Consider the following 12,042-nt stretch of genomic DNA (forward strand, 5'->3'; position numbering starts at 1 on the left):
TCAGACTTGATGATCTAATAAGTCCCTTCCGACCCAAACATCTATTAAACATGTCACAACCAGGTAATAGAACTGTCTGATGACATCAACAGCAGCAGGAGGGGCCTTCTTCCTTGGCTTCCAGTAACTTCATTTATCCTGTTCCTTAACAGATACTGTAAGCCTAATTTTGTCCAGTTTTAACTAAAAATGTACCTACAAGTTTGCAGGAGCAAATAATTATGGCATCACCACTGGGTTTGGTTATGTAGGCCAAGAATGACAAAAAAAAAAATAGTGTATGAATTTAGATTCCTAGGTTGCGATCCAGTTTGGTCTCACACGTACCTAAATATGAGTTGGGCAGTTTTTAGGCACATAAATATGCAGTCTTGTGCATTTGCTTGGTGCCTGCAATTTGGATTCCAAAGCTTCATATGTAATTCTGTTTTGGCTTCTGTGTAAACCCAGAAGTGTGCCATTTTGAGCACCTGTGAACCTAAGTTGCATTACAACTGACTTTGGTGCTGGGGAGATGCTTAAGACCTAGAAGGACCTAATCCATTAGACATACTTTCAAAACTAACTCGCACTGGAAGCACTGAATTTGATTTAAAAAATGACAGCGTAACAGCTGCATGAAGGGAGCACTGCCCACTTTTACCCTTAAAATGTTTAACACTTGGCCAGACCAAGGTCATAGGCCTTCCTGAGACTAAAGGAATTTGACCTACATACCATCTTTCCCAAAAGAGTGCCTATCACTAAGCTATACTTTCCACCCACTGCATTCAAGTTGGAGAAAGCAAGCAAGCAGGAGCAAAATGCATCAGAACCCAAGTGCCCCTATTTCAGGGTAATGTTATAACCACTATGCTATGCAGGCATGCTCCGTTTCAGTTACTCCCTGGACTTTCTATGCATTTAATATTAGAGTCATGGGTTAAAAAAAATAGTAAAAATCTTGTCAGCAGGAGCAGAGGTCCTCCCTGCCAGGGCTACAGAGGCATGCTCCCTTCTAGTATACAGCAAATGAACTTAAGCAAAAAAAATCCTTGAATTAATAAACAAAATTATTTCTTTATACACAAAGTGGAGAAAATACACGTAGCTATTAGAAAAAAAGCAATATAATACCTTTCCTTCAGTGTCTTCCCTTTAATCTGTCAACCAAAGCCTTCTTTTACAGTACAGTACATTTCACCTTAATATCCCAACCTGTTTTACTAAGAAGGCAAGATTCTTTGGGTGAAAACCTAGCCCTTTTTAACTCAATGGGAGTTTTGCCATTGATTTTAGTGGGGTCGCATTTTCTCCACCATAGAAATAATCAGCTACTTATTGTCAGCTTATATTTGTCTCCTATACTTTCAAACCTACTGCATTACTAACCCCGACCTGAGATTCTGTGTTCCTTCATCTGACCTCACCAGCTATTGTCTCACATCAATGTTACCATTTTCAGCAGCAACTTGGAGAAAATTATGTTTCTCACCTAACCACCTCTCTTCAATGTCCTTGATCATTCCCTGCCTGGGTTTGACTTAACAGCAATAAAACTGCTCTGCTAGGTATAGTCAGTGAATTTGTCTTTCCTGAATCTGGCTCTTCCTCTCTCTCACCTTTCTTGAGCCTGCCAGTGGATTTAATGTTATGAACACTGACTCTCTTCTCTACATTGAACTGCTTCCTGAACTGTCTTCATCTCTTGGTTTTACTTCTGTTTGCCCAGCCACTCATTTTTCTGCCAGTGTGATCAGCTTTCCCAATCAAATGCTGTACTAATCAAGAGAAATGGCCACCACAAATGGTACTTTTAAATAATATTAATTAGAATCCAGTCTCATGGTCTCAAATCATATAGGGGAAAGTTTCACTCTCATTTCTTCTAATTGTACAGTACTCACATTTGCACAAAGGCAGCATAATGTGCTAATACTTAATGTATGATCAGATACTTCTGGCATTCTCCCACCTTTGACGTTAAGCAGATGTATGGGAACAGCTCAGAAAAGGCCATTCTGGTTTTCTAAATGAATAATCTGTGTTTCAAAGATTTGCCAAGATACTTTTTACATTTTATGCAAAAAAAGACTGACTTCTACATAGCCATTCCTCTCTCTAATGTAATATTATGGGTTCTAAAAAATACCCTCCTAAGTTATATTTATCCTAGCAAAAGATTAATCCTTAAGGAATCATTCCAGCTGCATGGGTAATTTGATATCTGCTTGTATAAATATCATTTCCATTTCTCATATGTGCTTTCTTATATTGTGCCTAGATTAAGCTGTTTCTTTTCATGAATAGTTTCCTTAAAAGCATGTGCCAATACATGTGCTTGTGGATTCATATGGATCTGGGCACTTACCATGATACATTTGTAATATATGCTATGTTCGTGATGCTGCAGCGTGTGCATATGTATAGATGCTGACAAGAACTTGGACACACTTACACCTTTGTCATTTACACAAGTTTTGTACACTGGTGTAATTTTCACTGTAATCAGGGAAGAGAAATGAGCTAAGAGGAATAGTTGCCCACAGTAAGTGTTATTCTAGCATCTCACCCATAGGTGGCATGGGAATAGGCAATAGCCTTCTTGTCTATTACAAAGAGAAACCCCAGAATATCCATGGACTTACTTTATTTTCCTTTATTAATCTAGTTTTACCTCTGATTTATGGCAGAATCGTTCTACAGTAAAAACAAGTCAGCTACACTGGTGTATGGCTGGGTGACATGTATCAATGTCTTTTCTTACCAGTGTAAAGACTGATTACATCAGTGCAGCCCTTTGTGTATCCAAGGCCAAAGGCAAAGAACACACTTGATTATAATCAGCTTGCCAGTTCAGCTGCACACAATAAATCAATAAGGGTGCATTTTACTTCTTTATTCCTTCAAAATCATTAAAAGCCTATGTAGAGAAACTTTTTTAAAATGATACTTTTGCAGCTCCAGGGTATAAGCAGTGTTTCCATAAGACCTGTGAACTTCCCAAAATGTACAGTCAAATACAAAATGTTTGCACTGTTCAACAATTGACTGGATAATTCAAATCTCAGTCTTGCTTTCTAAGCAAGGCTCTATGATTATCAGCTTTCTGCAGATCACTAATCCACTGGCCACTGTTTTTTCTTTCTTTTTTTTTTTTAAAGAAATCCAGTGATTCAGGATTTTTTTTGTAGGAATAGGGCGGGTCACCACTCCTTGGCCTGCCACAAAAATCTGTAAATCATCTATCATTAAATGAAGGTTTCAGTAAATGAAGCAAGCCCAGAAACTATAATAATGTGAATAATCCTTTTTCATGCAAGTCTTCCCTTCCTCTGAAAGAATTACCAGTATGTGGGGACTGCTGATGAGAACAAGTAAAATAAGGAGTTGAAGCACAAGCCTTATTTCTGACAGGGTTGATACAGGACTCAGCTTTTTTTACTATAGAGATGATAGAGCATATTTCTAATATACCTATTGCTATAGCCATTGGGAAGCAAGGTCCTGATCCAAAACTCACTGAAATCACTAACAGCATCTGCAATAATGTCAATGGGTTTAGGATGAACTCTGTAGTCCCTGCATATATCCAGACCCAAGATGTCTCGAGTGAACTGAAGGTAACGGAAGCTGACAGAGCAAAGCCCCCTTCAAGAGGTGCCCAGAACCTTCTTTGACTATATTAAAGCTTTTTCCACACAATTAATTCAGCCAGGTTTCAATCCTGTTTAACCTTTAGGAGAAAACAGTCATTTGTGATACCTTGTATTTACCTGAGGATAGCTATGAGTCAGAAATGATGGTGCAGTAAACCACTATTCCTTACATTTTTAATAAAAATAAGGGCCTACGCAAGGAGATGCTTAGCACCCTTAACATTTACCGCAGGCATTTCTTCCAGAATTAACCCTAGGAATGTTTCTTTTCCACAGTCCACTATTATTATTGTCATCATTGTTGTTACCAGACACAGAGAGGAATTTGATTTTTTGATTTAGGCTGGATCCTATTTTCTCTGATGTTAGTGGTAAATCCCTCTGAGTTCAATGGGAGAGGATCAGACATAACTGCAAAATCATATTCCCTCATACCACCACATGCGAAACAGCCTTTTTCTTCCTCTTTGGCACAAACAGAAGGGAAGTTTAAAACTACATAATACTAAAAAGTACATCAACAGTAACTCTCATAAGTATACAATGACACCTGCACATGAGTGCATAATAATGAAATGTTTTAGATGTATCAGATTTACCCAAATGCTGTACATCTCTAATGTAAATGATGTAAATGATTTAAATGTATCAGATTTACCCCAAGATCCTTGTCTGCCTATGTCCTTAAACCAACACAGCCACAACCTACGTAATAATGAAATGTCACTTACCTTTTTTTTTAAACATCATACTCACTGTCAAGATAGCCACAGCAGCAGAACTAAAACATATACCACTTTTCCCATTTCAGTATTTTACTTACATTCCAAAACTATGTTAATATTACCTGATATTTTTTCCTCTTTATTTTGCCTTTTGTCTTCATACCAGCTATCCTAAATTGCCATATTTTTAATGGATTTTAGTAGCTGCAGCATGTCACCAGCAATGTAATTCCCCAGAATGCAAAGCAGGGAAAAACAATACCCTGAGGTTCAAAAAGACCATTAAAAGTAACCCCCAAGTCATGGAGGACCTGATCCTGAGCAATGCCTGGCACCCACTGAAATGAGTGCTTGCGTGGGCCTCATCTGTAACCTACTGAAGCTAATAAAAACCTTCCTAGCTTGCTTCAAAGGCTTTGGATCAGGTCTCAGATTCAGGCACCTCTCAAGACAAGGCCTTTCAAATAATGTTTAAAAATAAAAGCGTATGCAAATGAGTAAATCCAAATTGGTTAGAAGATGTTGTCTGCACCTGTAAAGTAGGCTGATTTTACATCAGCTGCACTCCCTTGAGCTTTAACTATATGAAATGGCATATTGCAGGCAGTAACAGGATTAATATCTTCAGCCTAAAACAGTGTTGCCTGCACATATAAAAGCAGCTCACCCCACAGGTCAACTCCACTCACTTGAGCTTTAGCCACATCAAAGGGGCTAGTACAGGCAGTAACACAGCAGAGTTCATTTCTTCACCCCCCAAAAAATAACTGTTACAACTACTAATTATACCCTGGAACCAAATATGCTTTTAAGACTCTCCTGGACACTAGCATTGTGATGCTGCTTTGGGAGTGGATTCTGATTTTTACATTTATGTACACATGTACACACACACACACACACACACATACACATACACGCACACACATACATACATGCGCACATACACACACATATACATGCATGCATGCACACATGAGTGCACACACATACCTATATGTGCACATGCAAACAAACATACATGTGCACATACATCTGCACATGCAATATGTGTGTGTGTGTGTGTGTGTGTGTGTTTCCAGGGCAGGGGGTGTGTATGTGTGTGTGTGTATATATAGATATAGATATATATCCACAAAGAGACCCACAAACACACACATGCTACATACACACACTACATATATTGTAAATTGAAAAATGTAGAATTGTAGAATTCATATGTCATGGAAGGAAAATAAAGTAAATCCATGTGGGTGGCTGGGTGGGTACATACACATACACACACACACACACATATATATACACATATATATATGCATACACAAAATACTGACACATACATATGTATACACCCACATACACATGCACACTATATATATGTATATATATCGAAAACACACACACACACACACAGTGTGTGTGTGTACCCAAAACACGCGCGCGCCGTGCGGTGCGGTGGCCGGGAGCGGAGGGCGGTGCGGGGGCAGCTCCCGTCCCTTCGCCGCCCGGGGGAAGCGCTGGGGACGCCCCGGCCCCGGCCCCCTCCCCGCCCGGCGCGGGGCCATTACCGGGCTCGTGCTCGCCGGGGTTGTCGGAGATCTCGATGACCAGCAGCGCGCGGCTCTCGAAGCTGTGGCCCACGGTGTAGATGCGGCTGATGGAGGGGCACTGCAGCCACACGGCCACCAGCGCCTCGCGCAGCTCCGGGAAGCGGTGGTACTCGAAGGAGATGCCGTCCTCCGCGCTCAGCCGCCGCCGCCGGCTCGCCCCGGCTGCGCCCTCCGGCTCCTCCGCCGCGCAGCCCCGCAGCCCGCAGGCGCCCAGCGCCCCGCACAGCGCCAGCAGCGCGGCCGCCCGGCCCGCCGCCATCCCGCACCTGCCGCCGCCGGCTCTCCGCCCTCGCTCGCACCTTCGCCGGCTCGGACTAAGCCCGAGCCATGCAGGGAGGAGGCAAAGCCGGAGTGTCTGCAGGGCGGGCTGCACTACTCCGCAGCACCAAGGGGAGAGGCAGGACGTACCACTGCGGGCGGGAAGGAGGCACCGCACCAAGCGTGCGCGCCGCTTACGGCACCGCTCCCGCCCCGCGCTGCCAGGGGCTGCGGAGACACGGGGCCGGGCGGGGCCAGGGCGCGGAGGCAGCCGTGCTGGGGCTTCGTCCTCCTCTACCCTGCTGTGCTGGTGTAGCCATAATAATGGGCATGCACACTGGGGCCTGTATTATAACACATACAGTCACACGCGCATGCACATACATACATAATTTATCTATCTGTAGATATAGCTATAGATATCTATATAGATACCTACATATCTCTAGATAGATCTATAGATAGATCTTTAGAGATATCTAAGTTTATATCTAGATCTATATACACTAGAGAATTGCCCATCAAGAATGACTGTGGGGACAGAGGGGACGCAAGGTCAGCACCACACCACTGCTGCCTCCAGGAGCAAAGGGGGGGGGGGGGGGGCGCAGTCAGGCCAGCAGCACTGGCCCTGCACATCCCCTTCATCCCCTCTGTCCCCACCATCATTCTCCCCCCCACCCAGCTCCACATCAGGCGCTGGGCCATCCCCACCTCCATCCCTGCCATCATTCTGGATGGGCAATTCTCCCCGCAGGCAGCATTGGCTGGAGCCCCGCCCCGCCCCGGCCCGCCCAGAGCACCACACCCCAAGAGCATTATGGACAGACAGGCAAACACACAGACAAGCAGACTAAGCCCTTTATATATCTATAGAATATAGCTATATATACACACACACACACATGCATACACCCCTATATACATGCATAGACACACACATATATGCATACACACCCACACATACACATGCATGCACACACACATATATAAAAAGAAAGAAAGACTTTGACTTTTAAGAAACGTTTATTCCGGGAAGGGTGACAAATGGGGACAGTAGAATAAGATTAGCAGATATGGCCTCTGAAATAAAACAGACTGATGGAAAGCAAGACCCCTGAAGAGACAGGTAGATCTTCGCTCTAGCCCAGTGGCTTCCAACCTTTTTTCATTTGTGGACCCCAAAAAAATTTTGAATGGATGTGAGGAGCCCTTTGAATCCTAATTATGGATATTCACATACTTTTGACTGATCATAGTCCTCTTTTGCAGACCCCTTAGACAGTCTGCAGCTCTGTTCTGGGGGCATCCCAGAGCCATTATATTGCACCAAACCTAAGGATCTTCAATTTGGTTATAAACCTTTGCTTGAGTTTACCTCTCCCCAGAGAAATTCACCCTGGGAGATATGCATCTGTCATTGAGTTCAGTTTTTATCCTCTCTGACACACCAAAATGGAACCAAAATAATCTTGGCTCCACTCTTGCAAATACTTTCCTCAAGCACTTTACAAATCACAGTATCGGAACTACTTGCACGAGTAAAGATAAGTGTCTGTGGGCTTGAAGCCATAGAATATTTCTGGGTTTCCATGTTCTTGAACAGTATCCCAGGCAGTCTTTTTGCTGATGATGAGGTCCTGTACTAACCATGCAAACTAAGCTTTTCTGGTCACTCAAAGCAGCTGTGTTCCTGATGTTTGGAAGTTATATAACTTTGAAAAAATACTGAACCATATTTTCTCTTTTGTGACACCTATGGAACTCCATGGATTTATTGCTCATTTGCTTTTCTTTCCTAGCACTGCTGCCCTCCCCACTCTCTCCTCCCTCCCAGCCCCCCCACTTTGTCTTTCTTATTTTATTTTCTCTCTCCTTCTTATACTCTGTTTTCTGCGCATCTTTTCACAGCATCTGATGAAGTGAACTTGGGTTGGCAGAAGTTTGCACTCTATATATCCGCCTACCCTGCCTTCTGATTCCATTTTAAGTCAGCCCCGTAAGAGGGCTGCAGACAAATATAGAAAGTGCTCCAGTTGACCCAAAATGGATTTTGGACACCAACTTTCAAGCTTTTCAATATAACAGCACAGTAATAAATAATGAAAATAGCTAATGATCTCAAGACACATTATTTACTGGATGATGGAGTGTGACGACTTTACTCGCACCAAGCTGCATTTACTCACAAAAGGGTTGGGAGGCTACTCATCTGAGTAATTGCTCCCTGCTGTAAGTAGTGGGGCAAAATTGAGTCCACAGGAATTACAGGGCCTCTTGATTCATGCAATTTATCCCTCTTAGAGAATAATCTTTCTTTTTCCCCCAATTTTATTTTAAATGTCCTAAGAGAAAAAAGGCAGACAAGGTTCTTTGGATCAATCTGATATCTTTTATTTGACCAACTTAAATATTGGAATAAAAATATTTAAACAACCTTTTTGGGTTTAAAAACCGTTTGTCAGGCTGAGGAAGTTTCTGCAGTTGGTGTGTGCTCTTTCTGGATGGAATGAAAAGTAAAGAAACTAAGAGAAAAAAGTTTCTACCACCTCAGACCTATAAAAGTCCCTCCTCCCCTATCAGGCTTACTGAATTTTGTCAGAAAACATTCTTAATTGCATCTCCCTCTCCTCTAGTTATTCCCCAAGCTAAGCTGAACAGGTAGTCCCTGTCCTTCACAATAAGTTGAACTTCACAATATCAAGAAAGGACACTTTAAATGTATTAAGAACTAACTGAGAAATGAAAAGTAGCCTTTAGTGGGGAGAAACCATTGAATAGGGGTGTTTGCAGGTAGGTTCTGAAGAGATTGATGGCATTAGACTTGATGCTGCTTAACATTTCATCAATGACGTGCAAGTAAATATAAAATCATAGCTGATAAAATGTGCAGAAAAAGCAGAGATCAGCAGAGTAGTAAATAATGATGAGCACAACAGCACACCTACAGATTACAGATTGCTCTGGGTTACTATAGGTGTTAGCCTTAGACCCATTTCAATGCTCTGATTTAATATAACCAAACACATAATTACTTATTTAGAAACAAGGAATTTGGGAGCTAGAAATCATAATAGACAGCTCAGCAAGAGTTCCCATTGCAATGCTGGGGCAAACATGACCATGGTTATTTAAACAAGAGCTTATGCATAGACGAGGAATTGATATTGCCTCTATAGTTTGGTGAGTCAGATATCAAAATGCTAAATAAGGGTCTAGTATCCAGAAAAATGGGAAAGAATTTTAAAAAGAGCCCCCAAAATGCCATACAATAAGGCCCCTGACAGATATGCAGGTAAAGGCATGATGGGATCTGATGTGCGATCCACACAGTGATGCCACATGTGTATGGCAGGAGGCTTAAATCTGGGAATTAGCATTAGATCCCATCACATCTTATTGCCACTGCAGGGGGAGCCCAGGATTATGAATTCCCACAGCTGGGATCCCCATCAGCTGATCTGGGCTCCCAGCCAAAGAGGCATACCTAGACACAAGTTCAATTAATGGCATGATAGGAATCAGCCACAAAGTGCTTGCACATTTTTGTAGAATAACTGTGGCTTATTCCTTGTTTTATGATGCCATTATTTGCTTTAACATGTGGCCAGGTGTGGCAGGGGCTTCAGAGACAGAAAGAGCCCAGTCTAGTTGGCTCACCATAACGAATTGGTTCACCTTAATTACCATTTACAAATTGCCTCACAGGGGAGAAATTCTGTGTACGGAGGTCAAAGGAGAAACAATGGCTGGAAACTGATACCAATCATATTCACAGCAGAAAAAGGAATCATTTTTTAAGATGAAGATGATTAACTATTAGAACAAACTACAAGGGAAATGGTGGATTAAGATATCAAGATATCTCTTGATATCTTCTAGAAAGGCAAATACTTATGCTTCAATTAAACTCAAGTTTGTGGGTCGATACAGGAGTAACTGAGTAAAATTTAAGGAGATTAGCCTAGATAATGTAACAGTTCCCTCTGGCCTTCAACTCTATAAATCTTTAGATACTTAAATAAGATGAACTGGTTTTCAGAGATGTTGAGAACTCAGCTTACACTTACTTATGAGAGAAATGCAGGTATTCATCATCTCTGGAAGGCCTAGACTCAAAGCTTACTGAAGTCAGTATGAATCTTTCCATGAGCACTGGATTGACCTAAAAATTTGATCACTTGTTTAGGTAACTAAAGAATGACTTGGATGTCTAAAACTGGGCACCTCAAATCCATAATTTGAAATTAAGTCTGAAGTATTGGATCCAATAAGCACATGAGTACATAAAAGCTAGGTGCCTCAACTATTGTTAGGTGCCTAGACTTCCTATGCAGTGCTTGGGGCAGTGAAGTGCCACAGGATGCAATGCCGTGCAGACAGTAAACTGAACAGGGAGCAGCCTAAAGTCAATATTCTTTGTGTACAGCTGCCTAGAGCTAGCCAACAGAGAAATGCTAAAGATAAGGACAACTCCTAAGTCCCACTCTCAGATGGCTCACTCAGGCTTTAGGGAGGCCTGCTCTATGAACATCTACCAGCTCAAGCTCTCAGGGGATTTACACCTAATTTCTGGATCTTATTTGGGTTTAAGTATCAGGCACCAGGCTGATCAGTCCTGTTAAAAGTGGGGCATTCTAGGTATGCACAAAATCAGAGAAACTTTAATGTAAAAGCCTGAGAATTCTATAATGTTAAGGAGCCTCCTGCTATGATGTTAGCAGCTGAGTGGAGTTTTCAGGATCAAAATTTTAGACATCAGTGCCTACTTTCCATCCAAGTCCCACCTTTAGGCACCCCAGTGATATTTTTCTTTTTTTTCAGATTGTGTCCTATGCACCTTCCAGGCAGTCTGTGGCAAAACTGTGAGTGAGCTCCAGGATCCTCCTGACAGTAATTCTTGTGCCGCAGCCTACTCCTTTTTTGTTTCCACTTTCACTATTAGACATGGAGATCATTGCTGACAGATCTTTAGCAAAGAAAATTGTCAGAGCTAAACACAGAATAGGATTCTGATATCCTGTTAATGGGTTTGTGTTTTAGGATTTTAAGGCACTTAAAACAGTTTATAATTAGTTGACGCAGACTACTAAAACAGTGTTGAAACAGTAGAATTGGCACAATGGAGACAAAAGGTGGGCTTCAGCTCAGAGTTAAACAGAAACCTTTTTTTCTAATGTCTAGTCCTCATTAGCAGTCCCTTGATTTGACCATGATCTCTACCATGATTTGTTGATGGGTCTTGAGCTGACTAAGAAGTCCAGTCCTTGAGTCACAGATCCATCCACAGAAGTTGCAGGTGTTTCTGCAGGGGAGAGTAAACCATAGGCTGGAATTTCTCTCCTTTGCCTTCCTCTGCTCTCTCTCCTCTACTTTGAGGGCAAGAACCTTTACCACGAAGTGGGTGGCCACTTGGTTGAGGTTGTAGCATCATTGGAGTTGGTTAGGAGCCAGCTCCTCCCAGCTCTTGATGTCAGTCCATTTTCTTAGGATATGCCTTCAATCTGTCCTTGTTGCGCTTCCTCTCGCCACCGTGAAATCTCAGGCAGCTAAGGAAGTAGAGCAGTTGTCCTGGGAGTCAAGCTGGGCATCTGCACATAATGTCCAGTTCAGCAAAGTTGGTGCTTGAGGATCACTGACATAATGCTAGTAACATTGGCTCCAGCAAAGATGCTGGTATTTATGCTGTGATCTTCCCGTATGATGTGGAAGATTCTCCAGAGGCATCTTTGCTGATACTGCCTCAGGCTCTTGAGATGATGGCAGTAGGTCACCCACATTTCACATCCAGAGAGGCAAGTGGGGATGATG

The 12,042-nt window shown here is 42.4% G+C and overlaps 1 protein-coding gene across 1 annotated transcript in view; it reads right to left on the reverse strand.

Moving 5' to 3' along the window:
- The window catches only part of CPE (carboxypeptidase E), a 105,322-nt gene extending 98,913 nt beyond the window's left edge, over positions 1-6,409 (reverse strand). Inside the window, exon 1 of the mRNA XM_059721903.1 lies at positions 5,932-6,409. Within this exon, the coding sequence (XP_059577886.1) occupies positions 5,932-6,232 (301 nt within the window). The 5' untranslated portion in view covers positions 6,233-6,409. The remainder of the gene's footprint in view (positions 1-5,931) is intronic.
- Positions 6,410-12,042: the final 5,633 nt, after the last annotated feature.

Source organism: Alligator mississippiensis, chromosome 2 (assembly GCF_030867095.1).
Source record: "Alligator mississippiensis isolate rAllMis1 chromosome 2, rAllMis1, whole genome shotgun sequence".
In the NCBI taxonomy this organism is placed as follows: domain Eukaryota; kingdom Metazoa; phylum Chordata; order Crocodylia; family Alligatoridae; genus Alligator; species Alligator mississippiensis.